General features: G+C 64.5%; 2 protein-coding genes across 2 annotated transcripts; one reads left to right on the top strand and one right to left on the bottom strand.

The window, feature by feature from the left end:
- The first annotated feature begins 350 nt into the window (after positions 1–350).
- TRPM5 (transient receptor potential cation channel subfamily M member 5) lies at positions 351–18,886 on the top strand. Its single transcript, XM_043451105.1, has 25 exons — positions 351–414; positions 701–827; positions 1,172–1,352; positions 2,491–2,657; positions 3,393–3,576; positions 5,056–5,120; positions 5,227–5,418; positions 5,681–5,783; positions 7,119–7,237; positions 7,546–7,869; positions 8,001–8,141; positions 8,303–8,426; positions 8,632–8,777; positions 11,577–11,689; positions 11,923–12,015; positions 12,110–12,368; positions 12,499–12,617; positions 12,782–12,914; positions 13,079–13,253; positions 16,374–16,527; positions 16,895–17,076; positions 17,240–17,372; positions 17,924–17,996; positions 18,291–18,357; positions 18,688–18,886. Exons 2-25 carry the CDS (start codon positions 711–713, stop codon positions 18,792–18,794), a joined length of 3,471 nt encoding a protein of 1,156 aa, XP_043307040.1. The 5' UTR covers positions 351–414; positions 701–710; the 3' UTR covers positions 18,795–18,886.
- A 1,073-nt stretch (positions 18,887–19,959) lies between these two features.
- TSSC4 (tumor suppressing subtransferable candidate 4) lies at positions 19,960–23,779 on the bottom strand. Its single transcript, XM_043451104.1, has 3 exons — positions 23,629–23,779; positions 21,360–21,475; positions 19,960–21,209 (listed from the first exon to the last, which is right to left on the bottom strand). Exon 3 carries the CDS (start codon positions 21,185–21,187, stop codon positions 20,192–20,194), a length of 996 nt encoding a protein of 331 aa, XP_043307039.1. The 5' UTR covers positions 21,188–21,209; positions 21,360–21,475; positions 23,629–23,779; the 3' UTR covers positions 19,960–20,191.
- Between the last annotated feature and the right edge of the window lie 1,014 nt (positions 23,780–24,793).

Below are 24,793 nucleotides of genomic sequence, written 5' to 3'. Positions count from 1 at the left end.
GGTCTGCAGTGGGTCCAGGAGGCGTGGGGGCGTTTGCCGTCAGGCAGGCTGATGGGACCCAGGTGCTGTCCCTCGGGCCATTCCTGGGACCCCTCCGGGCACATGGGCAGTGCCGGGTTGGAGTGAGGACTTGGTGGGCAGGTCTCTGGGAGGTGGGAGGGGCGGGAGGTTAAGGAAGAGGCCCTGTCTCTCCTCACCTGAGCTTTGTGCACCTGCTTGCCTGCCACCCCCTCTCCGCCGGGCACCTGGTGCCCAGGGTCCCATGCCTGTCCTGGGTTGACAGGGCTGTGCCATGGGGGGTATGGGGCAGGCTGGGCAAGACTTCCACTGCCTTTCGGGGTTTCCAGGACACCCCCTGCCAAAGCCTTGGCAGAAGTGGCAACGGACGCAGCTGGTTCGTGGCGCTGGGGGAGAGTGAGTAGGAGTGCGGGGTGGGGAGGGGGCCAGGAGAAGCTTCCACCCGGCTTGGGGCCGGGAGCTCTGGCAGCTTGAGGAGGGCAACGCAGGCCGGAGGCAGGCCGAGACTGAGGGGCTACAGGCGGTCAGGGTCAGGGTTGGGGGACTGCGGGGAAGGGCGCTGGGGCAGGTGCCCCCTCTTTCCACCTGCACCCGGGCTTCCCTGCGAAGGCGGCCGGGCCTCCAGCAGGAAGTGGGGTGGGGCTGACCCCTCGTGCCCTCAGGGTGGGCTCTGTCCCTGCAGAGAGGACCCCATGCAGGACGCCAGGGGCATCCGTCCTGGCAGCCCAGGGGGTGCTGGAGACACATGGGGGCCGAGCCTGGGCCAGGGTGAGATCGTCTTCGGAGGGTCTGGGAAGAAGCGAGGCAAGGTGAGAGCTGCCCCACCTGGGGACTGGCCGGCACCAACCCCTGGGCTCCCTGGACCCCGGGCCCCGACTCCCATCTCCAGGCTGCTCTCCCTTAAGGGGTCTGTTTGGAGCCCCCAGGAGGACAGAATTCTGGAGCTGATAGCCCCCTCTGGCCCCTGCCTCCCATCCCAACACACGGCAGGTCAGGCCCCGCTTCTAGCCATCCTTGGCTCACAGGTTGCCCAGAGGGTCCAGATGGCCTGGGGAGCTCTGGCCTCCAACTGCGACCCTGCCCCACCCTCTGGAGCCCAGCCCACCCCTGTGCCTAGCGCCCCCTCGCCTGCACCCCTGATCCCACCCTGCAGTTCGTGAGGGTGCCCAGCGGCGTGGCCCCGTCTGTGCTCTTCGACCTGCTGCTGGCCGAGTGGCACCTGCCAGCCCCCAACCTGGTGGTGTCGCTAGTGGGTGAGGAGCGACCCTTCGCATTGAAGCCGTGGCTGCGGGATGTGCTGCGCAAGGGGCTGGTGAAGGCGGCTCAGAGCACAGGTGGGCCAGGGCGCGGGGCTCAGGGCGAAGGGGTCAGGGAGCAGGGGGTCAGGGCGCAGGGGGTCAGAGCGCAGGGGTCAGGGCGCAGGTGACTCAGGGCGCAGGGGGTCAGGGTGCAGGGGGTCAGAGCGCAGGGGTCAGGGTGCAGGGGTCAGGGCGCAGGGGTCAGGGCAGGGTCAGGGCGCAGGGGGTCAGGGAGCAGGGGGTCAGGGCTCAGGTGACTCAGGGCGCAGCAGGCGGGGTCAGGGAGCAGGGGGTCAGGGCGCAGGGGGTCAGGAGCAGGGGGTCAGGGCGCAGGGGGCAGGTCAGGGCGGCGGGGGGCGCAGGGTCGCAGTGTGACTCAGGGCGCAGGTGACTCAGGGCGCAGGGGGTCAGGGAGCAGGGGGTCAGGGCGCAGGGGGTCAGGGAGCAGGGAGTCAGGGCGCAGGTGACTCAGGGCGCAGGGGGTCAGGGCGCAGGGGGTCAGGGAGCAGGGGGTCAGGGAGCAGGGAGTCAGGGCGCAGGTGACTCAGGGCGCAGGGGGTCAGGGCGCAGGGGGTCAGGGCGCAGGTGACTCAGGGCGCAGGGGGTCAGGGCGCAGGTGACTCAGCTGCCGTTCCCACGGTCACCCTCCCTCCGCGGCGCTGCAGGGCGGTGGGAGCTGCTCTGGGGGACACGGCCGAGGAGCTGAAGGTCCCCGGGATCAGAGCCTCCCCCAAGAGATCCTGGCCATGTGTGAGGCCAACAGGCCTCAGCGGGACACCCCAGGGAAGGGTGAAACCTCCACAACCTGCTGTCCACGCTGGGCCTCCTTCACCCCATCTCCCGGGACAGCACCCTGGCCAGCCAGTCGCTGGGGTCAGAACTAAACTCTTGGGCTTTAATTTCAGGGGCTGGGCCTTCAGATGGCCCAGTCAGGGAGGGGGGTGTCCACCGTCTCCCAGCCCAGAAACGACTGTAGAAGAGACGAAGGCGCTGCTGACCGTCGGGCCGAGGGCTCTGTGCTCTGGAAGGACTTCCTGGGTTCTGGGCGAGCACAGGCCGGGGTCAGAGTCTCTGTCCAGAGGGCAGCGGGGGCCTGTCTCCAGCCCTAACCCTGACCTTGGTCCTGGAGGGCACCTGGGAAGGCCGCCGTGCTCACGGACCCCTGTGCCCGCAGGAGCCTGGATCCTGACCAGCGCACTCCGAGTGGGCCTCGCCCGCTACGTCGGGCAGGCCGTGCGTGACCACTCCTTGGCCAGCACATCCACCAAGGCCCGCGTGGTGGCCATCGGCATCGCCTCGTTGGGCCGCGTGCTGCACTGCCAGCTCCTGGACCATGCCCAGGTGGGCGCGGGGCTCTGGGCGCTCAGGCCTTGGGGCACAGTGGCAGGGCAGGGAGGCCCCCAGAGATCGGCCGCCTCGGGTCTGCAGGGCACACCTGACAGAGGCCATCAGGGCCATCTCGCAGGCTGACCGCACTACATCGTCTGTGACTGAGCCCCCACCTGCCAGGCCAGCAGTAGGCAGACCAGCCCTACCCTCGGGGTGGGGGGAGGGAGCTCACAGGCCTGGGAGGGAGCGAGGCTGCTCTAAAGGCAGTGAGGTGACCCCAGAGCCAGGGGTGGGGTGGGGGGGCAGGAAGGGGCAGGAGGGGAGGGGAGGAGAGAGGAGTGGGGAGGAGGGGAGCCGGGGGGTCTCCTGCCCAGCGAGCGGCCAGCAGGAGGCAGCATCTCCCAGGACCTGAGTGGGGAGGGGGCTGCCAGGCTCCCAGCCAGCACGGGCCTGGAGTGGGCACCTGGTTTCCGAGGACCCCACCCAGACTGGTGCCCAAACGCCCGTTCGGCCACCGCCCCACACACTCGTGTGACCCGGGGCTGGTGTCCTCTGTCCCACCCCCGGAGGAGGGTCTCAGGCAGGCCCCCAGGAGGCCAGGCAGCCGTGTGAGTGGAGCCCCCACCCCCAGAGTGCGGGCTCTGTCTCGAGGGTGCCCTCCCTGGGCGCCCCCCGCAGCAGCAGCGGCGGCTCTCCCTCCACCCGGGGGTGCGAGCCACGCCCGGGCCTCACGCTGTGTGTGCCTAGGGGGACGGCCCGGTGCACTACCCCTTGGACGACGGAGGCAGCCAGGGCCCCCTCAGCCCCCTGGACAACAACCACTCCCACTTCATCCTGGTGGAGCCGGGGGCCCCCGGGAAGGGCGACGAGCCCACAGAGTTGCGGCTGCGGCTGGAGAAGTACATCTCGGAGCAGAGGACAGGCTACGGGGGTGAGGCTGCCCTCGGGGGAGGGAGCTGCCCGCGGGGGAGGGGCGCTGCCCGTGGGGGAGGGGCGCTGCCCGCGGGGGAGGGGGCTGCCCGCGGGGGTGGGGGCTGCCCGCGGGGGAGGGGGCTGCCCGCGGGGGAGGGGCGCTGCCCGTGGGGGAGGGGCGCTGCCCGCGGGGGAGGGGGCTGCCCGCGGGGGAGGGGGCTGCCCGCGGGGGTGGGGGCTGCCCGCGGGGGAGGGGGCTGCCCGGGGGGGAGGGGGCTGCCCGCAGGGGAGGGGGCTGCCCGGAACACCGTGGTGGGGGGTTGCAGGGGTGGACAGGGCTGAAGGACCGCCAGCGTGGGTCGGGACGGGCATTCCGGGCTGAAGGCACCAAACTCGCCAGAGCGTTAGACCTGGGCCACGGGGGGTCCTGGGTGAGGGGGCTGCTGGCCAGGGTGATGGGGAACATGACTTTGGGGAGTCTCTGCCAGGCGGTAACATTCCCACTGGGCAGCAGGGTGGTTGCAGGTCCGTTTCCAGTGCAGCCTCACCCCCACCCCACCCGACCAGAGGCTCTGGCTGGGGGCTCCAGGCTCTGCAAAGAAAGGGAGATTTGTAAGTTTCCAGAGGCCCATCTCCCTCCACTGCCCAAGGTTCGCTGCCAGCAGGGGGCAGTGCTGCCTGAGGAGCGGCCTCCAGCGTGGCCAGGGCGGGTCTAAAAGCAGGATTTGTAAAGCCCCTGTATTTACAACTAACATGTACAAACAACAATATACATGTGATCGCTGGCAATATTTATGAGCAGTGTGTGTGTGTCTGCCAACTGAGCACTGTTTAATGAGAACGCAACCTAAGCGGTGTTTAACCCTCACCTTGAGGATGCAGGGCTGGCCCGGGCTGCTGAAGCCAGGAGGCTCACACGCCCTCCGCCCAGTATCCTTCCCGAGCGGCAGGTGCCTCGGGAGTTAGAGGGGACTGTTCTTGGGGCCGTCCGGTCTGTCCTGCCTCCTCCCAGCAGTTTGCCAAGCTTTCCCCTCACAGCCCATCCGGCAGGTCCGGGCCTCTGGGGTGCACATTCAGAAGTCTCACGTCTGTTTTTTGAGGGGAAGTAGCCAAACTGCACCCCTACTTCACCATGTTGAGGTGCTCCAGGGCCCTCGGATGGCCTGGCAAGTGGTCAGTGGAGCTTTCTGCCCTGGCCGAGGAGAGATGCCCGCCTTTCGAATGTGGCTGGTGCGGCCAGGGGCCCGATGTTCAACTTGACGTTTAAACAGCCACGAGGCAGCCACACTGGACAGTGGGGAGTGGGCCTGGCATCCCTGTCCCGGGTGACCGGGCAGCCGGGAGCCCACCTCTGGAGAAAAAGCCTCTTGCCTGGAGTTTGCCCAGAAAACGCCGCCGGCTGGTGGTCTGAGGCCCCGGGGGCTTACCCCACAGGAGGGTCCCAGGCCCTCTGCTCACCTGGGCACCTGGGTGGACGCTGTGCTCCATCCGTCCACAGGAACCAGCAGCATCGAGATCCCTGTCCTCTGTCTGCTGGTCAACGGGGACCCCAGCACCCTGGAGGTAGGGCAGGCGCGGCAGGAGGGGGCCTCCCACGGGGCCCCCAGCCAGGGCCGAGATCGCACCTGGCACTGACCTGGTCCACCGTGCCCCCCTCCGCCTACCTCAGAGGATTTCCAGGGCCGTGGAGCACGCCACGCCGTGGCTGATCCTGGCGGGCTCAGGGGGCGTCGCGGACGTGCTCGCTGCCCTCGTGAACCAGCCCCAACTCCTGGCGCCCCAGGTGGCCGAGAAGCAGTTTAGGGAGAAGTTCCCCAGCGAGCACTTCTCCTGGGAGGACGTCGTGTGCTGGACGGGGCTGGTATGAGCCGCCGGAGGGAGGGCCGCGTGCTGGCCCCCGCCCTAGACCCCAGCCCCTGGACTGCGCGTCCGTGCCCGGCCCCTCTGACTGCAAAGCCCCCGGGCTGGCCCCTGCTTCAGGCCCTCGAGGGGTGGGGACGCCGGCTCTGAGGGTGGGGCTGCCCCGGGCCCGGCAGGCTGGCATTCTGGCCGGGGGCCGTGGGGTCACACACCGCCTGCCCTGCCCACGGGGTCACCTCTGGGCCTTTGTCCTGGGGTCCCAGCTACAGACCATCATGTCCCACCCGCACCTGCTCACCGTGCACGACTTCGAGCAGGAGGGCTCTGAGGAGCTGGACACGGTCATCCTCAAGGCGCTGGTAAAAGGTGAGGCCCGGCCGTGCCCGCGGAGGGCGCTGGCAGGGGAGGGTGGCCAGCCAGCCCGGCGAGGGGCGGCCCCCACCCCGGGGTCTCGGCCTCCGGGGCCTGCGCCTGGGGCGGCACGCTCTGCTGTGAGTGTGAGTGTGTGTGACGGCGTGTGCGAGTGTTTGAGCGTGGGTACAGCCGTGTGTACACAGCGGCAGCACGTGTGACCAAACGGAAGGAACACAGAACCTGCCGGGGCCTCCATACAATGACGACACGCAAATCCACGAGAGGTTCTGTCTTTGGCAAGTTTTACGTTAGATGTATTTTATCACAAATTTTTTAACTGTTTAATTATTCATTCCTAGTTTTTATTTACTTAGTTTTAGCTGAGCTTGGTCTCTGTTGCGGACTCCGGCCTTGCTCTGGCTGCGGTGTGCGGGCTCTCACCGCGGAGGCTCCTCTTGTCGAGGAGCAGGGGCTCCAGGCGCCCGGGCCTCAGTGGCTAAGCTGCGTGGGCTTGGCTGCACCGCGGCTCGGGGATCCTCCCGGAGCAGGGAGTGACCCTGTGTCCCCTGCACTGGTGGGCAGATGCTTAGCCTCTGGGCCACCAGGGACGTCCTCAGAAAGCCAAGGTGCTCGGTAAATTCGGGGGTTCTGGTGCTTTCACAAGGCGGTCCACTGCTACTACTAAGTCCCGAGCACGTCCACCACCCAGAAGACCCACTAGACCCCGGCCTCCCCCAGTCTCAGGCAACCACGAGCCTGCCGTGTCTGAATCTGCCCGCTGGGGGCATTCCCTGGACATGGGACCACACACCCTGTGGCCTTTGGAGTCTTGCTCTGAGCATGATGTTTTGGGCGGTCGTCCGATACGCTGTGGCCGGTACTGGGCGCCCGTCCCTTTAGGACAGTGAGGGTCCGCGTTTTGTTTCTCTGTCGCTCTGTGGATGGACAGTCGGCTGGTCTCCACGTCCTGGCTGTCACTCACTTTGCTTCTCATTGAATATAAACACCTGCGGAGAGGCTGATCACTGGCGGGGGACATAGGCCCACACAGGGAGCGGCTCTGGGACAGGGGGCAGCCTTGAGGAAGGGAAGACCCCTGGAGGGGGCACCCACTCCCGACTATTCCACCAATCCCTGGAGTCCCCTTGGGGTCCTGGAGCTCCCAGCGGTGGCTCCTGGGGGCGTGGATGTCTTGTGGCTCCCGCCGGTACTCAGAGGGTGTGGAGAGAACCAGGACATCACGTCCGTGGCCATACATCTAGGAGAGCCACCTCGAGGGGCCCTGTGCCCACTGGCTCTGCCAGCACCTGGGTTCCCCCTCACCCACTCCACCCTCCCCGCCCGCAGCCTGCAAGAGCCACAGCCAGGAGGCGCAGGACTACCTGGACGAACTGAAGTTGGCCGTGGCCTGGGACCGCGTGGACATCGCCAAGAGCGAGATCTTCAACGGGGACGTGGAGTGGAAGGTGGCACCAGGCTCTGGCCAGCACCGGGCGGGCACCCTGACGAGGGGCTGGGGGCAGCTGGTATCCAGGGCCGGCCTGGCCGGGCCGTCGCCAGGGGAGCCAGGGAGGCCAGGGCACCTCCCGCTGGGCCTCAGTTGCGGGCATCCCAGGCAGGAGGGGCTAAACATCATTGGGCGCGGGCCGCCTCGGTGCAGGGCGACAGGCAGGCCGGGGCACCCGGGAGCTGGGCGGCTTGCCGAGGGTCCCCACGCCCCTCCCGCGGGCCCCCTTCCCCACGGTTCCCACTCACCCTCCACCCGGCGCCCCAGTCCCGCGACCTGGAGGAGGTGATGATGGACGCGCTGGTGAGCAACAAGCCCGAGTTCGTGCGCCTCTTCGTGGACAACGGCGCGGACGTGGCGGACTTCCTGACCTACGGGCGGCTGCAGCAGCTCTACCGCTCCGTGGCCCCCAAGAGCCTGCTCTTCGACCTGCTGCAGCGCAAGCACGAGGAAGGCCGGCTGACGCTGGCCGGGCTGGGCGCCCAGCAGGCCCGGGAGCCGCCCGCCGGGCCGCCCGCCTTCTCCCTGCACGAGGTCTCACGGGTGCTCAAGGACTTCCTGCACGACGCCTGCCGCGGGCTCTACCAGGCGGTGAGCGCTGCGGCGGGAGCGCGGGCGTGGGGCGGGCGGCGGCGGGAGCGCGGGCGGGAGTGCGGGCGGAGCGGAGAGTGGGGCGGGGGCGGGTGGGGCTGTGGCCGCAGGCTGACACACCTGCCCTCCAGGAGCGGGGCCCGGCCCGGCGGACCCCGGGCCAGAAGGGGCTGCTGGACTTGAACCAGAGGAGCGAGGACCCCTGGAGAGACCTGTTCCTGTGGGCGGTGCTGCAGAACCGCCACGAGATGGCCACCTACTTCTGGGCCATGGTGCGGATGCCAGGAGGGGGTCTGGGGGTCGGGGGAGGGGAGGGGGGGAAGCTGGGAGGACACCGGGAGGGTCCCGGGGAGTCCTAGGGAGGGCTGGGAGGACACTGGGAGAGGCCTGTGGGGGCTGGGAGGTGGCTGCACACTTAGGCTGGGTCTCCCAGGGCCAGGAGGGGGTGGCCGCCGCTCTGGTCGCCTGCAAGATCGTCAAAGAGATGTCCCACCTGGAGACAGAGGCCGAGGTGGGCCGGACTCTGCGGGAGGCCAAGTACGAGCAGCTGGCCCTGGGTGAGCACGGTGGGGGGCAGGCGCTGGGGGCGGGACTGGGCGGTGGGTGCTCCCAGCGTGGACACTCGGGGAGAGGGAGGCTCCCACGTCCGGATGGGGAGGCCGGGTGGGGATGGGCGCATCTCACAGCCTCAGGGAGGTTGCAACCTGCGGGGGAGGAGCCCGGCGGGCGGGCCTGGGCATCACGGCAGCGGCCACCCCGCAGACCTCTTCTCCCAGTGTTACCGCCACAGTGAGGAGCGCGCCTTTGCCCTGCTAGTGCGTCGGAACCGCTGCTGGAGCAGAACCACCTGCCTGCACCTGGCCACCGAGGCTGACACCAAGGCCTTCTTTGCCCATGACGGGGTGCAGGTGAGCCCCGGGCGTGCTGTGGGCAAAGCCTGGGCAGACAGCAGGTGCCCCAGCCAGCTCCCTCAGGTCCTCCCCCGCCCGCATCCAGGCCATTGGGGTTGGGGGGGTCCATTCCTGGAAGCCGCCCACCTGACTCCCTCAGCTGACCACTCTTCCCCACTAGCCCCAAGTGCAGTTCAGTCGCTCAGTCGTGTCTGACTCTTTGCGACCCCACGGACTGCAGCACACCAGGCTTCCCTGTCCATCACCAACTCGCGAACCATGCTCAAACTCCTGTCCATCGAATCAGTGATGCCATCCAACCATCTCATCCTCTGTTGTCCCCTTCTCCTCCCATCTTCAATCTTTCCCAACATCAGGGTCTTTTCCAGTGAGTCGGTTCTTCACATCAGGTGGCCAAACTATTGGAGTTTCAGTTTTAGCATCAGCCCTTCCAGTGATATTCAGGACTGATTTCCTTTAGGATTGACTGGTTTGATATCCATGCAGTCCAAGGGACTCTCAAGAGTCTTCTCCAACACCACAGTTCAAAAGCATCAATTCTTCGGCATTCAACTTTCTTTATAGTCCAACTCTCACATCCATACATGACCACTGGAAAAACCATAGCCTTGACTAGATGGACCTTTGTTGATAGAGTAACGTCTCTGCTTTTTAATATGCTGTCTAGGTTGGTCATAGCTTTTCTTCCAATTTCATGGCTGCAGTCACCATCTGCAGTGATTTGGGAGCCCCAAAAGTAAAGTCTCTCAATGTTTCCACTGTTTTCCCATCTACTTGCCATGAAGTGAAGGGACCAGATGCCATGATCTTAGTTTTCTGAATGTTGAGTTTTAAGCCAACATTTTCACTCTCCTCTTTCACTTTCATCAAGAGGCGCTTTAGTTCCTCTTCACTTTCTGCCATAAGGGTGGTGTCATCTGCATATCTGAGGTTATTGATATTTCTCCCTGCAGTCTTGACTCCAGCTGTGCTTCATCCAGCCCAGCGTTTCTCATGACGTACTCTGCATATAAGTTAAATAATCAGGGTGACAATATACAGCCTTGACGTACTCCTTTCCCGATTTGGAAACAGTCTGTTGTTCCATGTCCCGATCTAACTTGCTTCTTGACCTGCCTACAGATTTCTCAGGACACAGGTCAGGTGGTCTGGTATTCCCATCTCTTGAAGAATTTTCCACAGTTTGTTGTGATCCACACAGTCAAAGGCTTTGGCGTAGTCAATAAAGAAGACGTACATGTTTTTCTGGAATTCTCTTGCTTTTTTGATGATCCAGCGATTGTTGACAATTTGATCTCCAGTTCCTTTGCCTTTTCTAAATCCAGCTTGAACATTTGGAAAATCTCGGTTCACATGCTGTTGAAGCCTGGCTTGGAGAATTTTGAGCATTACTTTGCTAGCGTGTGGGATGAGTGCCATTGTGTGGTAGTTTGAGCATTCTTTGGCATTGCCTTTCTTTGGGATTGAAATGAAATCCCAGTCCTGTGGCCACTGCTGAGTTATCCAGATTTGCTGCATATGAGTGTAGCACTTTCACAGCATCATCTTTTAGGATGTGAAATTGTTCAACTAGAATTCCATCACCTCCACTAGCTTTGTTCGTAGTGATGCTTCCCAAGGCCCACTTGACTTTGAACTTCAGGATGTCTGGCTCTAGGTGAGTGATCACATCATCGTGGTTATCTGGGTCATGAAGTTCTTTTTTGTATAGTTCTTCTGTGTATTCTTGCCACCTTTTCTTAATATCTTCTGCTTCTGTTAGGTTCATACCATTTCTGTCCTTTATTGTGCTCATCTTTGCATGAAATGTTCCTGTGATATCTCTAATTTTCTTGAAGAGCTCTCTAGTCTTTCCCACTCTATTGTTTTCCTCTACTTCTTTGCCTTGATCACTGAGGAAGGCTCTCTTATCTCTCCTTGCTATTCTTTGGAATTCTGCCTTCAAATGGGTATATCTTTCCTTTTCTCCTTCGCCTTTCACTTCTCTTCTTTTCTCAGTATTTGTAAGGCCTTCTCAGACAGACATTTTGCTTTTTTGCATTTCTTTTTCTTGGGGATAGTCTTGATCACTGCCTCCTGTACAATGTCACAAACCTCTGTCCATAGTTCTTCAGGCACTCTGTCTATCAGATCTAATCCCTGAACCTATTTGTCACTCCCACTGTATAATCATAAGAGATTTGATTTAGGTCATACCTGAATGATCTAGTGGTTTCCCCTACTTTCTTCAATTTAAGTGTGAATTTGGCAATAAGGAGTTCATGATCGGAGCCAAAATTAGCTCCCGGTCTTGTTTTTGCTGACTGTATAGAGCTTCTCCATCTTTGGCTGCAAAGAATATAATCAGTCTGATTTGGGTATTGACCATCTGAAGATGTCCATGTGTAGAGCCTTCTCTTTGTTGGAAAAGGGTGTTTGCTATGACCAGTGCGTTCTCTTGGCAAAACTCTGTTAGCCTGCTTCGTTTTGTACTCCAAGGTCAAATTTGCCTGTTACTCCAGGTGTCTCTTGACTTCCTACTTTTGCTTTCCAGTCCCCTAGAATGAAAAGGACATCTTTTTGGGGTGTTAGTTCTAAAAGGTGTTAGTTCTCCGCCTCTGGTCTCAGCAGAAATGCTAACCCAGAGCCTGGCCTCCCTCAAGGGAAGGTGTTCCTTCTCCCCCAGGAGGGAGGCCCTGGGGGCTCCGGACTGGGAGGACTGATGCCCCCGCTGAACCCTGAAGGGCAGGCCTGCTGCGGGCGCTGCAGCAAAGGTGTGGGGGGGTCAGGGGAGCAACAGCCACGCCTTTGTTTCAGGCCTTCCTGACCAAGATCTGGTGGGGGGACATGGCCTCGGGCACCCCCATCCTGCGGCTGCTGTGCGCCTTCTTCTGCCCGGCCCTCATCTACACCAACCTCATCACCTTCAGGTCGGTCAGCACAAGCAGCAGCCGCCTGCCAGAGCTGTGCCGGGCTGGGGTGCGGCTTCACTGTTGCCGGCGGCGGCACGTCCCCAGCCTCCCCCCACCGCAGATCCGCGCAGCCCCTGTGCGCGCCCCCCACCCCTCATCCCTCTGCAGTGCCTCCGCTGGCCGGGAGCTCGGGGCCGAGTGGGAGCCTCGGGTGCCCTCCCCCGGTCCCTGAGGGGCTCCTGTGCCCGCAGCAAGGAGGCCCCCCTAAGGACAGGCCCAGAGGACCTGCAGGAGCTGGACAGTCTGGACACGGAGAAGAGCCTGCTCTGCGGCCTGGGCAGCGGGTGAGAGCCTGTGGAGGGGGCAGTGGTGGGCACGGGCGAGCTCGGGACCCCGGGTGCCCGTCTCACCACTGCCCGTGGCCTCCTTCGGGCACAGGGCGGAGGAGCTGGCTGAGGCGCTGAGGAGGGAAGGTGGCCGAGGCCGGAGAGCCGCCTTCCTGCTAACACGCTGGCGCAGGTTCTGGGGGGCGCCCGTCACCGTGTTCCTCGGGAACGTGGTCATGTACTTCGCCTTCCTCTTCCTGTTCACCTACGTCCTGCTGGTGGACTTCTGGCCCCCTCCCCAGGGGCCGTCGGGGTCTGAGGTCACCCTCTACTTCTGGGTCTTCACGCTGGTGCTGGAGGAGATCCGGCAGGTCAGTGGTGGGCCTGGCCCGGCTGCAGACGGAGCCCGGGGGGTTGCGGGTCACAGCCCGGCCCAGGAGAGGCTGTGCCCCGCGGCAGGGAGCCCGGGCCGCCATCACTGGGCAGCCTGCCCCCCGCCAGGGCTTCTTCACAGACGAGGACATGCGCCTGGTGAAGAAGTTCACGCTCTACGTGGAGGACAACTGGAACAAGTGCGACATGGTGGCCATCTTCCTGTTCATCGCCGGGGTCACCTGCAGGTCTGGGGGCCCCGAGGCCTGGCAGGGGCAGCCCCGGGGGGCTGGTGGGCAGGGCTGCCTCCAGGATGGGTCCGCCCAGGTCTGGCGCCCGTGCTGTGCAGCATGGAGGAAGGTCCAGCCCTCTCTGGGCACGGCGGCCATCCAGCCTGCCCTCCCCACCCCAGGATGGTGCCCTGGGCCTTTGAGGCTGGCCGCACGGTGCTTGCCCTCGACTTCATGGTGTTCACGCTCCGGCTTATCCACATCTTCGCCGTCCACAAGCAGCTGGGCCCCAAGATCATCATCGTGGAGCGGATGGTGAGTCCGGGCCAGGGCATGAGCCCGGCCCCACCCAGCGGGAGCTGACGTGGCTCTCCCCCGACCCCCGCCTGTCGGGTGCTGACCCTTCTCCCTCACGCCTCCCCGCACCGGCCGGTGGGTGCTGACATGTCTTCCCCTCCTCCCTGCTCCCGCCCCCCGAGATGAAGGACGTCTTCTTCTTCCTCTTCTTCCTGAGCGTGTGGCTCGTGGCCTACGGCGTGACCACGCAGGCGCTGCTGCACCCGCACGACGGCCGCCTGGAGTGGATCTTCCGCCGTGTGCTCTACCGGCCGTACCTGCAGATCTTCGGGCAGATCCCGCTGGACGAGATCGACGGTCAGGACTCAGCCCGGGCCGGGGGGCTCTGCGTGGGGCCCCGCCCCGGGGAGTCACAGCACCGAGACCCCCTTAGTAGCACACTCCTTTTGTAAGACCATGGACACCTGGTCCTTCAGTGGGGCCTCTGGGGGTCACAGGAGGCCCCGGCCTGATGGCTGACGGTGGGGAAGTCCAGGACACCCACCAGGTCACGTCCGGTGAGGGACAGGTCCGGGCTGACGGGTGCCAGCTGTGGAGGCCCCAACCTCGGGCCCTGGGCAGGAGACAGAGATAGAGCTGTGGGCAGAGAGGGCCATGGGGGCGGGGGCCTTGCAGCGGGGGTGGGCAGGCACTCAGCAGGGCCCCACCCCGGCCATCACCTGGTCTGGGCCCCACAGCTGGCCCTCCCAGCACGTCCCTGCCGGTTATGCATGTGGCCTGCCTGCTGGGGGGACCCTCGGCTGGAAGGCTGCTCCTGAGGGCACCCTAGCTTCTGGGGACCCACCCAACGTGTGAGCCCAACACCCTGCCTGGCTTGTGTGGCCTGCCTGAGAGGGTGTCTCCAGGGCGGCCCCCTGTATAGGGGTGTGGGTGAGGGCTGGTGGAAAGTGAAGTTGCTCAGTCGTGTCTGATTCTTTCGGACGCCATGGACTGAGGCCCGCCAGGCTCCTCTGTCCAGGCAGGAATACTGGAATGGGTTGCCATTTCCTTCTCCAGGGGATCTTCCTGACCCAGGGATTGAACCTGGGTCTCTTACATTGAGGGCAGACTCTTTACCATCTCAGCCACCAGAGAATCCTCTGAGAATTTCTCGTGATAGTGCAGTGGGGGGTAGGGGGGTGCTCGGGGAGCCCCAGGACTGGGAACCGGGGACCGGGGCCGGGAACACCTTTGTGGGCCCCAGCATGGCTGGGGTTCACTGAGGAGGAGGAGGAGAAGGAGAACCAGTCCCTCCAACAAGGGGGGCCAGTGTGGGGGCCCAGGGCTCCAGCCGTGCTGGGCGCTCCCGGGGTGCAGAGCAGGGGCAGGGGGTCCTTCACTCAGGCGGGTGTCACGGGGCGATCATGGGCGCAGAGTCCCTGAGGCTGTCTGCGGCTGCTGATGAGGCAGGTCAGCGCCCGCGACCTGGTAAATATTTGTCCATGGGACGAGGACGTGACTGAGCCCGGCGGGCTCCGTGTTGAGGGGCTGCACCGTCACGGGAGCTGCCTCCTAATTAGCGGGTTTTGCAGGCTCATTTCCTGGGCTGTTTTCTTAGTCCCCCCCGCACCCAGCATGGGGCTCCGTGTGTGCTCTCCCGTGGGCGCCATTTTCCAGGCCATTAGTTTAATGAGCCCCTGCCTGCCCTCCCCGGGCGGCCCCGCCTGGGGGACGCTGCCATGACCTCCAACTGCCCCAGTCCCACGGGGCCCCTCGGGAGGAGGGGGGGAGGCGGGCGCCCAGCACCGGGCAGGGATGGGGTCCCTCCCGACCCGACGGCCGCACACCGATGGTACGAGGGCACTCTGTTATGGTTCGGGGTCCCCGGGGGCAGAGAGGTGCCGGACTAGGGCTGCAGACTCCCAGGGGTTCAGTTTTCAATGCCACTGTAGCTGCCAGGCTGAGCCCCACCATGGCAGGGCCAGCCTGGGCCAGTTCGCTGAGGGTCCTTCCCCTTCCCGGTCTCTCAGGGTGGAACCCCCGGCCAGCCCCTCCCTGGGAGCCCACCGCCCCGCTGGCAGAGGGTAGTTTGCTCACTTACGGGCCTGCGGTCCCTGGTGGGATCCTGGGTGGTCCCAGGACCACGCCTCCCCGTGGGAGCCGGGTCTCAGTGTCCCGGGCAGAGCCCCGACTCTGGGCCCCAGGAGGCCCCGGGGATGACCCATCTCCCAGCTGGGCCTGGCGGTGCCTCTGAGAGTCCCGGGGGAAACGCAGGCGCCTCATCACCATGGAGCTGCTTCCATGGGACGGGCAGGCCCTCTGGGTCACTCAGGGTGCCCAGGGCGAGAACGGATCTGCAGGCAGGGAGGGCAGGGGCGGCTGGGGAGGGGTCTCACACGGAGCCCCCAGCCCCCATCGAAGTACCTCACTCAGGAGGGGCTCATCCTGTGAGGGAGACACACACATGGGAACAGGCCCTGCCAGCCTGACACGCGAGCCCAGAGGTGGGAACACGGGCACACATGGAAACAGAGACCCCCGTGCCCCACGCTGAGGCACAGCATGAAGATGGCGGGGGGGGGGGCAGTCACAGAAACACAGTCCTACGTGCATGCGTGTGTCCAGGTACACACACACACACACACACACACACACACACATACACACACAGCCTGCGGAGGTCACCACCTGGAGCCTCAAGCCCTCCTGACGGGGAGACGCCCCACACCCCGGGGCCCCCGCACCCATGCGCCCCCTACCCTGGCCTCCGTCTGCACCTCCCTCCCATCTCCTGGGGCAGGGGTGGGGGCCAGGCTGGCCCTGCAGGGGCTGAGGCCGGCAGGGGAGGGGCTGGAGCAGGGCTCCTGGGGCTCCTCAGGGATGCCGACCCCTCCAGATTCCCCGGCTAGGGCGTGGAGCTCAGCCTGCCCCAGACTGGGTGCTCACTGCCCGTGCCCCTCCCGCCCTGACGGCTCTTGGAGCTGGCTCGTCCTCCAGCCCACGGTAACCCGTGTCAAGGGCATTCTGCTGCTGCAGGCTTTGGGAAAGTGCAGACCTGCCCCGGCTCAGACTCCTGTGGCGGCCAGTGAGCCGCAGGCCTGAGAAGTCCTGCCGGAGAGACCCCACGCCCTCGCCGAGGCCAGCGTCCCCCATGCTGCCTTTGAGCAGAGCCTTGGGTAGGGGTGGGATGACATGGGCTGGGCTCTGCTTCCAGAGCCTGTGGGCCGCTGTGACGTCACAGCGAAGCCAGGGGATGTGGGGCCGGCACAGCCAGGCAGACCACCCAGGACCTAGTTGTCCCAGGACTAGGAGTCTGAGTGCCGAAGCCCGGACCATGCCCGGGAAAGCATGGGAACTGGCTGCCTCCCCGGGCCCTCCCCCTGGGTGGCCTCAACCGTGGGGACATGACTCTCGATGCCCGCGGGCACTGGCCACTTGGGCCGGCCCCAGCCCCTCGCGCCCGGCCCCAGCCCCACGCGCCCGGCCCCCCCCTTACAGAAGCCCGCGTGAACTGCTCCCTGCACCCACTGCTGCTGGAAGGCTCGCCCTCCTGCCCCAACCTCTACGCCAACTGGGTGGTCATCCTCCTGCTGGTCACCTTCCTACTGGTCACCAACGTGCTGCTCATGAACCTGCTCATCGCCATGTTCAGGTGCCCACCCTGCCCCCTGCCTCTGTCCACTCTGGGGCGTGGGGCTTGGTTCTGGTCCCCCTGGCCCAGACCTGTCCAGCCCTCCAGACTGCGGGGGCAGTCGCCTCTCTGCCCCCAGGAGGGGTTTGGGTATGGGCTGTCACTCCAGAGCTGGGGCTCCCCTCGGGAGGTCTCCTCTCGGGAGGTCTCCCCTCGGGAGCTCAGGGCACCGAGCAGGTGGTGCAGGCCCGGTAGGGGTGTGTGGGTAGGTGCCTGGGTCTGCCAGGCTGTAGCAGAGGGGTGGCGGGGAGCCCCGGGGGCGGGGCAGGGCGGGGCGGGGCGCAGGGCTGCGTGCCCACGCCGCCCGCCTGCCCGCTGCTGTCCGCAGCTACACGTTCCAGGCGGTGCAGGGCAACGCGGACACCTTCTGGAAGTCCCAGCGCTTCCACCTCATCGTGGAGTACCACCAACGCCCCGCGCTGGCGCCCCCGTTCATCCTCCTCAGCCACCTGAGCCTGGTGCTCAAGGGGCTCCTGCGGAGGGGGGCCCCGCAGAAGCGGGCGCGCCTGGGTGAGGCTCCTGCCAGGACCGCGCATGGAGGGGCCCTGGGCCTGGGTGGGGGCAGGGGGCAGCAGGCGGCGGGCCCCGGCCCCCTCTGCGGCGGCCCGGAGGGCCTGCCCACCAGGGGGCTTCCAGGCCTGGGCCCTGCCCTGAGGCTGCCTGGCCTCCCCAGAGAGGGACCTGCCAGAGCCTCTGGACCAGAAGGTGGTCACCTGGGAGGTGGTGCAGAAGGAGAACTTCATGAGCGAGCTGGAGAAGCGCCGGAAGGAGAGCCAGGAGGAGCTGCTGCGGAAGGCGGCACACAGGTGCGGGGGCGCTGAGCCCATCGGGCTGCCCTCGGGGCCAGCGCCCTCCCTGCAGCACCAGCCACGGCCCTGCAGGGTGCCAGGCAGGGGAGGTGCTGGGGGAGCTGGTGGAGAGCCAGCTCCCGGGGGGCTGGGAGATCTCTGCGGGGTGACAGGCTGCCTTAAGGCTGGCGTGGCCCCTCACGTCCCAGGGTCTGGGCTGGGTAGGGACATGGCCCGGTTCTAACGAGCAGCCTCTCACCCTGGACTGGGCTCTGCTGGGCCGGGCCTGCCCTACACTTGGGGGTTGGTGCCAGGACTCATGAGGCTCCTCCTGTTCTGGGGTGAACCTCACACCCACGCGCCTGGTCCTGCCTGCGGGTGGGAACAGCCCTGACCCCCGCCCCCACCATGCCCGAGGGGCCGGAGCACCCTGAACTCAGGCGCCCACAGAGGCTCAGTGACCCCCAAACGCACCCGAAGGGCCTGGGCATCAGGGCAGGGAGGTGGGAAGGCGCCCCGTGTGGTGCACTGGCCTTCAGCAGCCTGCTGCCCGCCCGCTCCCGCCACAGGGTAGATGTCGTAGCCAAGCTCCTCGGGGGCCTGAGGGAACAGGAGAGGCGCGTCAAGCGTATGGAGTCTCAGGTAGGTGGGCGGACCAGGGCGCCCTTCTCCTTGAGCTGGGCCCGGCAGGGGACATGCAGTCAGGGCAGGGGCAGGGCGGGCAGGGCCTGGGGCTTCTGCACTCGTGCCCCTTCGGGACTCCTTCGGGAGGAGACCCTGCCGCTCCCTGGGGGGGTCCTGTGCTGAAGACCCCTCCCCGCCCCCTCCTCCCTCTCCTCGAGTGACAGCCGCCAGAGGGGTCAGAGGGGAGCCGGCTGGCGGGGCGGGGGGTGGACGTGGGCCCGGCCCCAGAGTCCCCAGCCTGCCCTCCTCCAGGTCAGCTACTGTGCAGCGCTCCTCTCCTCCGTGGCCGAGTCACTGGCCCGCGGCAGCGCCTACTGGAGTGAGTGTGACAGTCCCTGTGCCCTGGGCGCTCAAGGGGCGGGTGGGCACGGGCAGCCCTCTGCCAGCCTGCAGGCCTAGGGCTGCGTCCTCTGCCTCACCTTAGGCCTATGCTTCCCACCTGTCCTGGGAGAAGACAGCCAAGGTCTTGGCTGGCCCTTGGCTGGCCACTGTCTTCAGGGTGGGTGGGGCCCTCTGTGGGAGCCCATCAACTCAACCAGGGTATGGTTCACGGGCGCCCCTGGCTGCTTCCCCCGCCCACCCCCAGCTCTCCCCGGGGCTGCCCCATTGGACACCCAGCAGCTGTAAGGGGGCCTTCCTCCCCCACCAGACTCTTGGAACTCCAGCAGCGGGAACCCACCAGCCTCTGCTGACCACGGGGCGGCCCTGGGTAGCAGGGAGCGCCCAGAGGCTGGCCAGCCACCCTCCAACCCCTGAGCCACCTGGACGTCAGCACATGTAGCCCTGCGCTCCGAGGGGCCCAGGCCTGGGGGGCACAGCCGTTGGCTGCTCATCCTGGGCCTCGTGGAGATGCCAGCACACCCCCCCACCAGTTGAGCAGCCCCAGCGGGATGTACCACCCTCGTCCTGCCCAGCACCTCCTCAGGCCTGGGAGTGCAGCAGTGTGTGTCACGGGCCCCCCGACAGACTCCCGAACCCCATCCAGAGCCAACCAGCTGGGGCCAGAAGAGCAGGCCTCACTGAATGCCTTGTGGGGGGCCTCCCTTTAGGGGGTCAGCTGCCTTGGGGTCTACACCCAACCCGTGTCACCCACCAAGAGACTGGTCTTTTTCTGAAACGTTTGGAGTTGGACTCTCTGTCTTCAAGACCCAGGCTGAGTGTTCAGTGTGTGTGTCGGTGGCCTCCCCCACGCCTGACAGTGCACATGGCGAGTGCTGGGCCATCCCGTCTGGGTAGTGGCAGCAGGTCACCACCCCAAGAGGGCCCGCCACCACCCCTGAAAACTGCTTTATGTTCAGTGGAGCCGGGAAGGCACACCCACACCTGAGGCTGCAGTCCCAGGCAGAGGGGGCCCCCGGAGGCGTCCGTTTAGTGAAGCACGTGACAAGGGACGGGTCCAGGCCCTTCTGAGAACCCCACACAAGGCGAGTGGGCAGCAGGCTGTCTCCCGTTCCCCAGGGGACCTGGAGCCCTGGGATAGGGGACACAGCAGCAGGGCCAGGCCGGGGCTTAACAGCAGTCACGGGAGACGCGCTGGCTCCCGTCTGCCTCCCCACACCGTCTGGGTACCGGGCTCAGCGCCCTGCACAGCAGTCGGCTGTCCTGGCGACACCGGTCCTCCCCACACGGGGGCGGCCCAGCGTGCCGGGCCACCGGCGGCCGCTTCCTGCCCACACTCACTCCGCTCTCCCCAGATCCACTACATCACCCCCTGGCCCCAGCCCTCATGCGAGCAGCTGCGACTCCTCCCCGGGATGGGCTGGGGTCTCAGCCTCTTGCTCGGTACCGAGGAGGGACTCTCCTCAGTCCAACAGAAAGACCTCCTCCTGACGAGCACAGGACGATGGGGCCTGGATGGCGGGGGGTCCCGGCTGCGGTCCCGGGGAGAGAGGCGGTCCACACAGACACACGGAGCCAGAGGAACACGCAAGGCCTTTACTGTCTCCGGGGCAGAGGATGGGTGGGGCCTCCACCACCCCCGGCCCACACCCTGGTGAAGTCTCTGCTCCCTGGTGGCACCTAGAGGCAGCCGGCGGGCCGGCTCGCTGCCCTGGAGCCCTGAGCCCACTCCAGCCCTGAGGCCGCCCCGGGGGCAGCAGTGGCCTGCCTTCCAGCACAGTCAGGCCAGGGAGGCAGCCGGGAGGTCTCCTGGCTCACACCTCCGCACCGGGGGCCTCGGGGCTGTGCCCTTGCTCCGGAAGTGGTCCCTTGCCCCGGAAGTGGTCCCTGCTCCGCTTCCTGCTGCCGTGGAAACCCACTGTCTCCACCAGCGGGGTGCTGGACCCAGACCTGGTGTGGGCCACGCCCGCAGGTGTACCCACCTCCTGCAGGCCCCCTCGGGGTCCGCTCCACTCCTCGGCTTCGGGGCTCCCGGGCCTGGCCAGGTGGGCCAGCTCCACGGGGCCCTCACCCCCTGCCGCTCCTGGAACCCCAGGGTCGCTCCTGCCCGGCTCCCCCGCCTTCCTCGGGACCCGCCTCCTGTCGGGCCGAGCCTCGCTGGCTCGGGCAGGCTTGGTGAAGACAAGCCGGCCCTCCCCGCAGCTGGAGGGGTCCTGATTGAAGGAGGGCACGTAGTCGCCGGGGGCGGCCAGGTTCTGCGGGCCCAGGAAGGCCAGGGCGGCGGCCCGGTTGCTCTGCTCGCTGGCCTCGGCCACCTCTTCCAGGCTGTACCTGGTCCAGCGCTCAGGGTGGGTCACGTAGTCAGGGACGGGGGGCGCCCTTGGGGGAGCAGGGCTTCCAGCGGCCCTACTTGGGCCACCCGCTGCAGGCTGGCTGGAGGGTGTCAGCAGCTGCCGGAAGCTCCCCCTGTCCCCCGGACTGGCTGGAGCCACAGCGGGCACAGCCCGCCTGGCGGCCCCCTCCAGGCCATCGAAGATGCTGTGGCTGCGCTGGGAGAAGGTGGAGCTCGTGCCTCTCAGGTGGAAGGGCTGCACCGCCTCTGTGGGGAGGCCCCTGGGGGGCGAGGGGGGCTCATCGGGGCCCGAATCCCCGGAAGCCTCCCCAGGCAGCCCCCCCGGGGACAGGGCATCCACCCCAGCACCATCCGGCAGACTGAGGTCTGAGTCCGAGTCGCTGAGGGAGACAGTGTCGGGAGGCAGGACGTCGACCTCCGAGTCAAGGAAGTGTTGGCTGTCCCCTGCCTCTGCCATGTGTCCTCAGGCCACGCCACACCTGCACCGAAACAGCCCCGGGAGTCCCCGAGAACACCACAAGCTCAGACCCACCGCTCCAGGCAGGATCAGCAGGAAGAGCAGTGTCCCAGGAGGAAGGGCCACCCCCCCACCACCACACTCACCCACACACTGAGAGCCCTCCTCTTACCTCCCCGTCTGCCAGGTGCCTGCTGGACGCTGGAGGGCAGGTGGGCTGAATGCTGACGAAGGTTCTTGGTGGCAAAGGCCCCCGGGCACGGCTCTGCTCAGCGGTTCAGTGACTGGCTAAGGGCAGGGAGGGACAACCGGCCATCAGACCAGACGACAGACACATAGGAGTGGTGCCAATACCCCCGGAGTGGACCTGGGTTTCCAAACCCCCAAAACAGCCAGGCCCAGGAGCCGGTCCTTTTGACTTGTCACCTCCCTCAGTCCTTGCCAGGCAGGTCTGACTAGAGCCACTAGGGGGCCCGCACGGGGGTGGACTGGCGGAGAGCAGCCAGCCGGGGCGTCAACCCAGGGTCACCAGCAATCCTTGCGCTCCCTCTATCGGCCAAGTGCGGTACGTGGCAGGCAGTATGCTTAGTAGCTCAGAAGTGTGCGATTCTTTGCAGCCCTTTGGATTGCAGTCTGCCAGGCTCCTTTGTCAATAGGATTTTTTAGGCAAGAATACTGGAGTGGGTTGCCATTTCCTTCTCCAATAAATAAATGAATGAATGACACGTGTAACATAGTTCTGTGCTAAAGCAGGCATCATCCTCCTCGCACTGGCTAGCAGCTGCAGGTGTGAAACATTAAAAAAAAAAAAAAATCTGTGGAATACAAACTGGAAACTGAGGATATTCTGGCCATTAACTGAGTAATTTTTCACTTGGGAGAAAGACTGTCACTGTTTCATTTTGACACAGTGCCAGTGTTTCCACACACTAGCGTATTCAATTGTTTTGTTCTCATAACCTATATACTTTCTATCGGATTACAAGGAGTTGTGAAGGGTGATCACACTTTTCAAAAAGTGAAATTACAGAAGCTACTTCATATCAGTCACTAGTCTAATCTTGGTAACTGACAAGTCCTGCGGTGGTTCCACGTGATAGCTTATTAGGTGTTTTCGGGTCAGTGAGTGCTCAGAGGTACGGTAAACAGCTGACAGTCATGGCAGTAATTGCAAACCGGCTCACTGAACAGCTCGAACTGACTCACAGTCAGGACTTCATAAATAGTTGCTGTGTGGATGAGGAGTACGTTTATTCACTTTGCTAACAATTGCAATAAAGAATTTTAGAGCTTTCTGCGGGATGCTGCCGGAGGAAGGGGCACGCAGGAAGTACTCCACAAAGCCAGGGGCACCTGCCGGCTCTATGGGGAGGAGGTGTGCTCCTGAGTGCTGGGAGATGCCCTGGGAGCTCCAGAAGGAACTGCAGCCAGGCCCTTGGCATCTGAGCGTCAAGCTCTCAGGAAGCTGGCTCAGCCTTGCTTGGCAGAGGCCGGCCCAACAGCTCCTGAGGCAACCTCCAGGGACATTTTCTGTGATCCTCCACACACCCTTCACTTTCCCAGCGAAGCACAGAAGTCCTGCCAACACCTGGTTAGCATTCCAGTGTCACCAGGCACCCTGAAACTTGTTTCCAGGCTCAGAGGACAGGCCTCAGCCTCCGTCCACCAACTTCCTCTTCCCACCAAGCCTCCCGTGCTTGCCCAGGGTGACTCCGTTGCAACTGCGTCCACCAAAGACCAGGCCAGGTGGACCAGGAGTGGCTCTGAGTGACCTGCTCCAGGTCAAACACAGGCGAGATTTCCATTCCTCTGGGCCTTGCATGACTCCCAAAATGAAGGAACAACTCCAGGAAAGGGGACACGAAGTAAACGCCAAAGGTGTCTGTTTTAGGGCTGGCAGGACCGGAGCGGGGAGAAATTGCCCGTCATTCAGTACACTGGATGCAAAGCTGGAGTTCCAACCAGCCTCCAGCTTCCTAAATTTGCACTCCCGTCCCCTGGACGCCCGTGATCAGTGGGACACGCCGAGGGGAGCCGGGAATCGCAACCCCAAGACTGGGCATGCCAGGTCTGCGTCTCAGTTCTCTGAGAATTTCCTGAGCTCACTGCAGGGCAGAGCTGAGTCCAGGCTGACGGAGGCGCGGTTTTCTCAGGGCCGGGGTCGGCCTGGCCAGGTCCCAGGGAGCGCTGGCTTCCTTGCGGGTTGTCTCTCTCCCCCGGGAGGAAGAGCCTTTATTTTCTCCACTCCACGCGCCCAGAATCTCGGCGCGTGCCCAGCAGGCGCTCGTGTCAGCGGCCTGAGTCCGGCGGCCAAGTCGGGCGGGGGCGGGACAAGGGTCCGGGCCTCACGAGGGTCTCCCTGGTCGGGGCAGAAGACTACGGACAGTGGCCCGCTGAAGCCCGACGGGTCAGCAGCACGGCCCTCCCCACCAAAAACCTACCGGCTCACTTCGGCCTGGCTGCCTCCATCTTGCGCCGCGCTCAGCCTTTTGGGAAACCGAGTCCCCCGCTGGCCGAGCGCCGCTTCTCCTACGCCTGAAGAACTACATCTCCCACAAGGCACCTGGCTTCCACTCCCGAGGCCTATCGGGAGTGATGTCTTTGCGCATGCGCTGTCTTCCCTACAGGAAACGGTGGCGCTCCTTCGCGAAGAGACCGGAATTGACTCAGGAAGGGAGTCGGGGTGAGGAGGCAGGGCTACGACTCCCAGAATGCTCCAGGGCTAACAGCCAGAGCCTCGTTCCTGGTACTGTAGCCCACTTTGCCGGAAGCCGCGAGAACCGGAAGTGCGTCAACGTTCCCGGCGCGGTTCCCAGGCACTTCCGGTCCCGTTCCGGAGCTGCCGGCCCAGCCCTTTCGGGTCCCCGGAGCCGGGCCGCGGGGCGTGTCCCGCCCACTGGACGGGTCAGGCAGGCCACCGCGCGGCAAGCCGCCTGAGGGAGGCGCCCTGGCCTCGCTTGCCGATCGTCCGACTGGTCATTTCTGTCCCGAAAATTAAAGTCTCCCAGTCGTGTCCGACTTTGCGACCCCGTGGACTATACAGTCCATGGAATTTTCCAGACCAGAATACTGGGGCGGGTAGCCTTTCCCTTCTCTAGGGGATCTTCCCAACCCAGGGGTCGAACCTAGGGCTCTCACATTGCAGGCGGAGTCTTTACCAGCTCAGCCACCAGGGAAGCGCCCACCAGCTTCCTAAATTTGCACTCCCGTCCCCTGGACGGCCAGAGGGAGCCCCCTCGGGCAGAGCTGCACCCAGGAATCCAGGGTTCAGGCTGTGCTGCCGCCCAGCCAGGAACCTAGAGAGGAAACAGGGCCCACTTTAATGTGCAACCTTGGGACACGTCTTATGGCATCTGATCCCATCACTTCATGGCAAATAGATGGGGAAACAGTGACAGACTTTATTTTTTGGGCTCCAAAATCACTGCAGATGGTGACGGCAGCCATGAAATTAGAAAGACGCTTGCTTCTTGGAAGAAAAGTTATGACTAACCTAGACAGCTTATTAAAAAGCAGAGACATTACTGTGCCAACAAAGGTCCGTCTAGTCAAAGCTGTGGTTTTTTCAGTAGTCATGTATGGATGTGAGAGTTGGACTATAAAGAA

Source organism: Cervus canadensis, chromosome 29 (assembly GCF_019320065.1).
Source record: "Cervus canadensis isolate Bull #8, Minnesota chromosome 29, ASM1932006v1, whole genome shotgun sequence".
In the NCBI taxonomy this organism is placed as follows: domain Eukaryota; kingdom Metazoa; phylum Chordata; class Mammalia; order Artiodactyla; family Cervidae; genus Cervus; species Cervus canadensis.
Note: the sequence above shows the minus strand (reverse complement) of the source record. Positions and strands in the feature narration are given on the sequence as shown.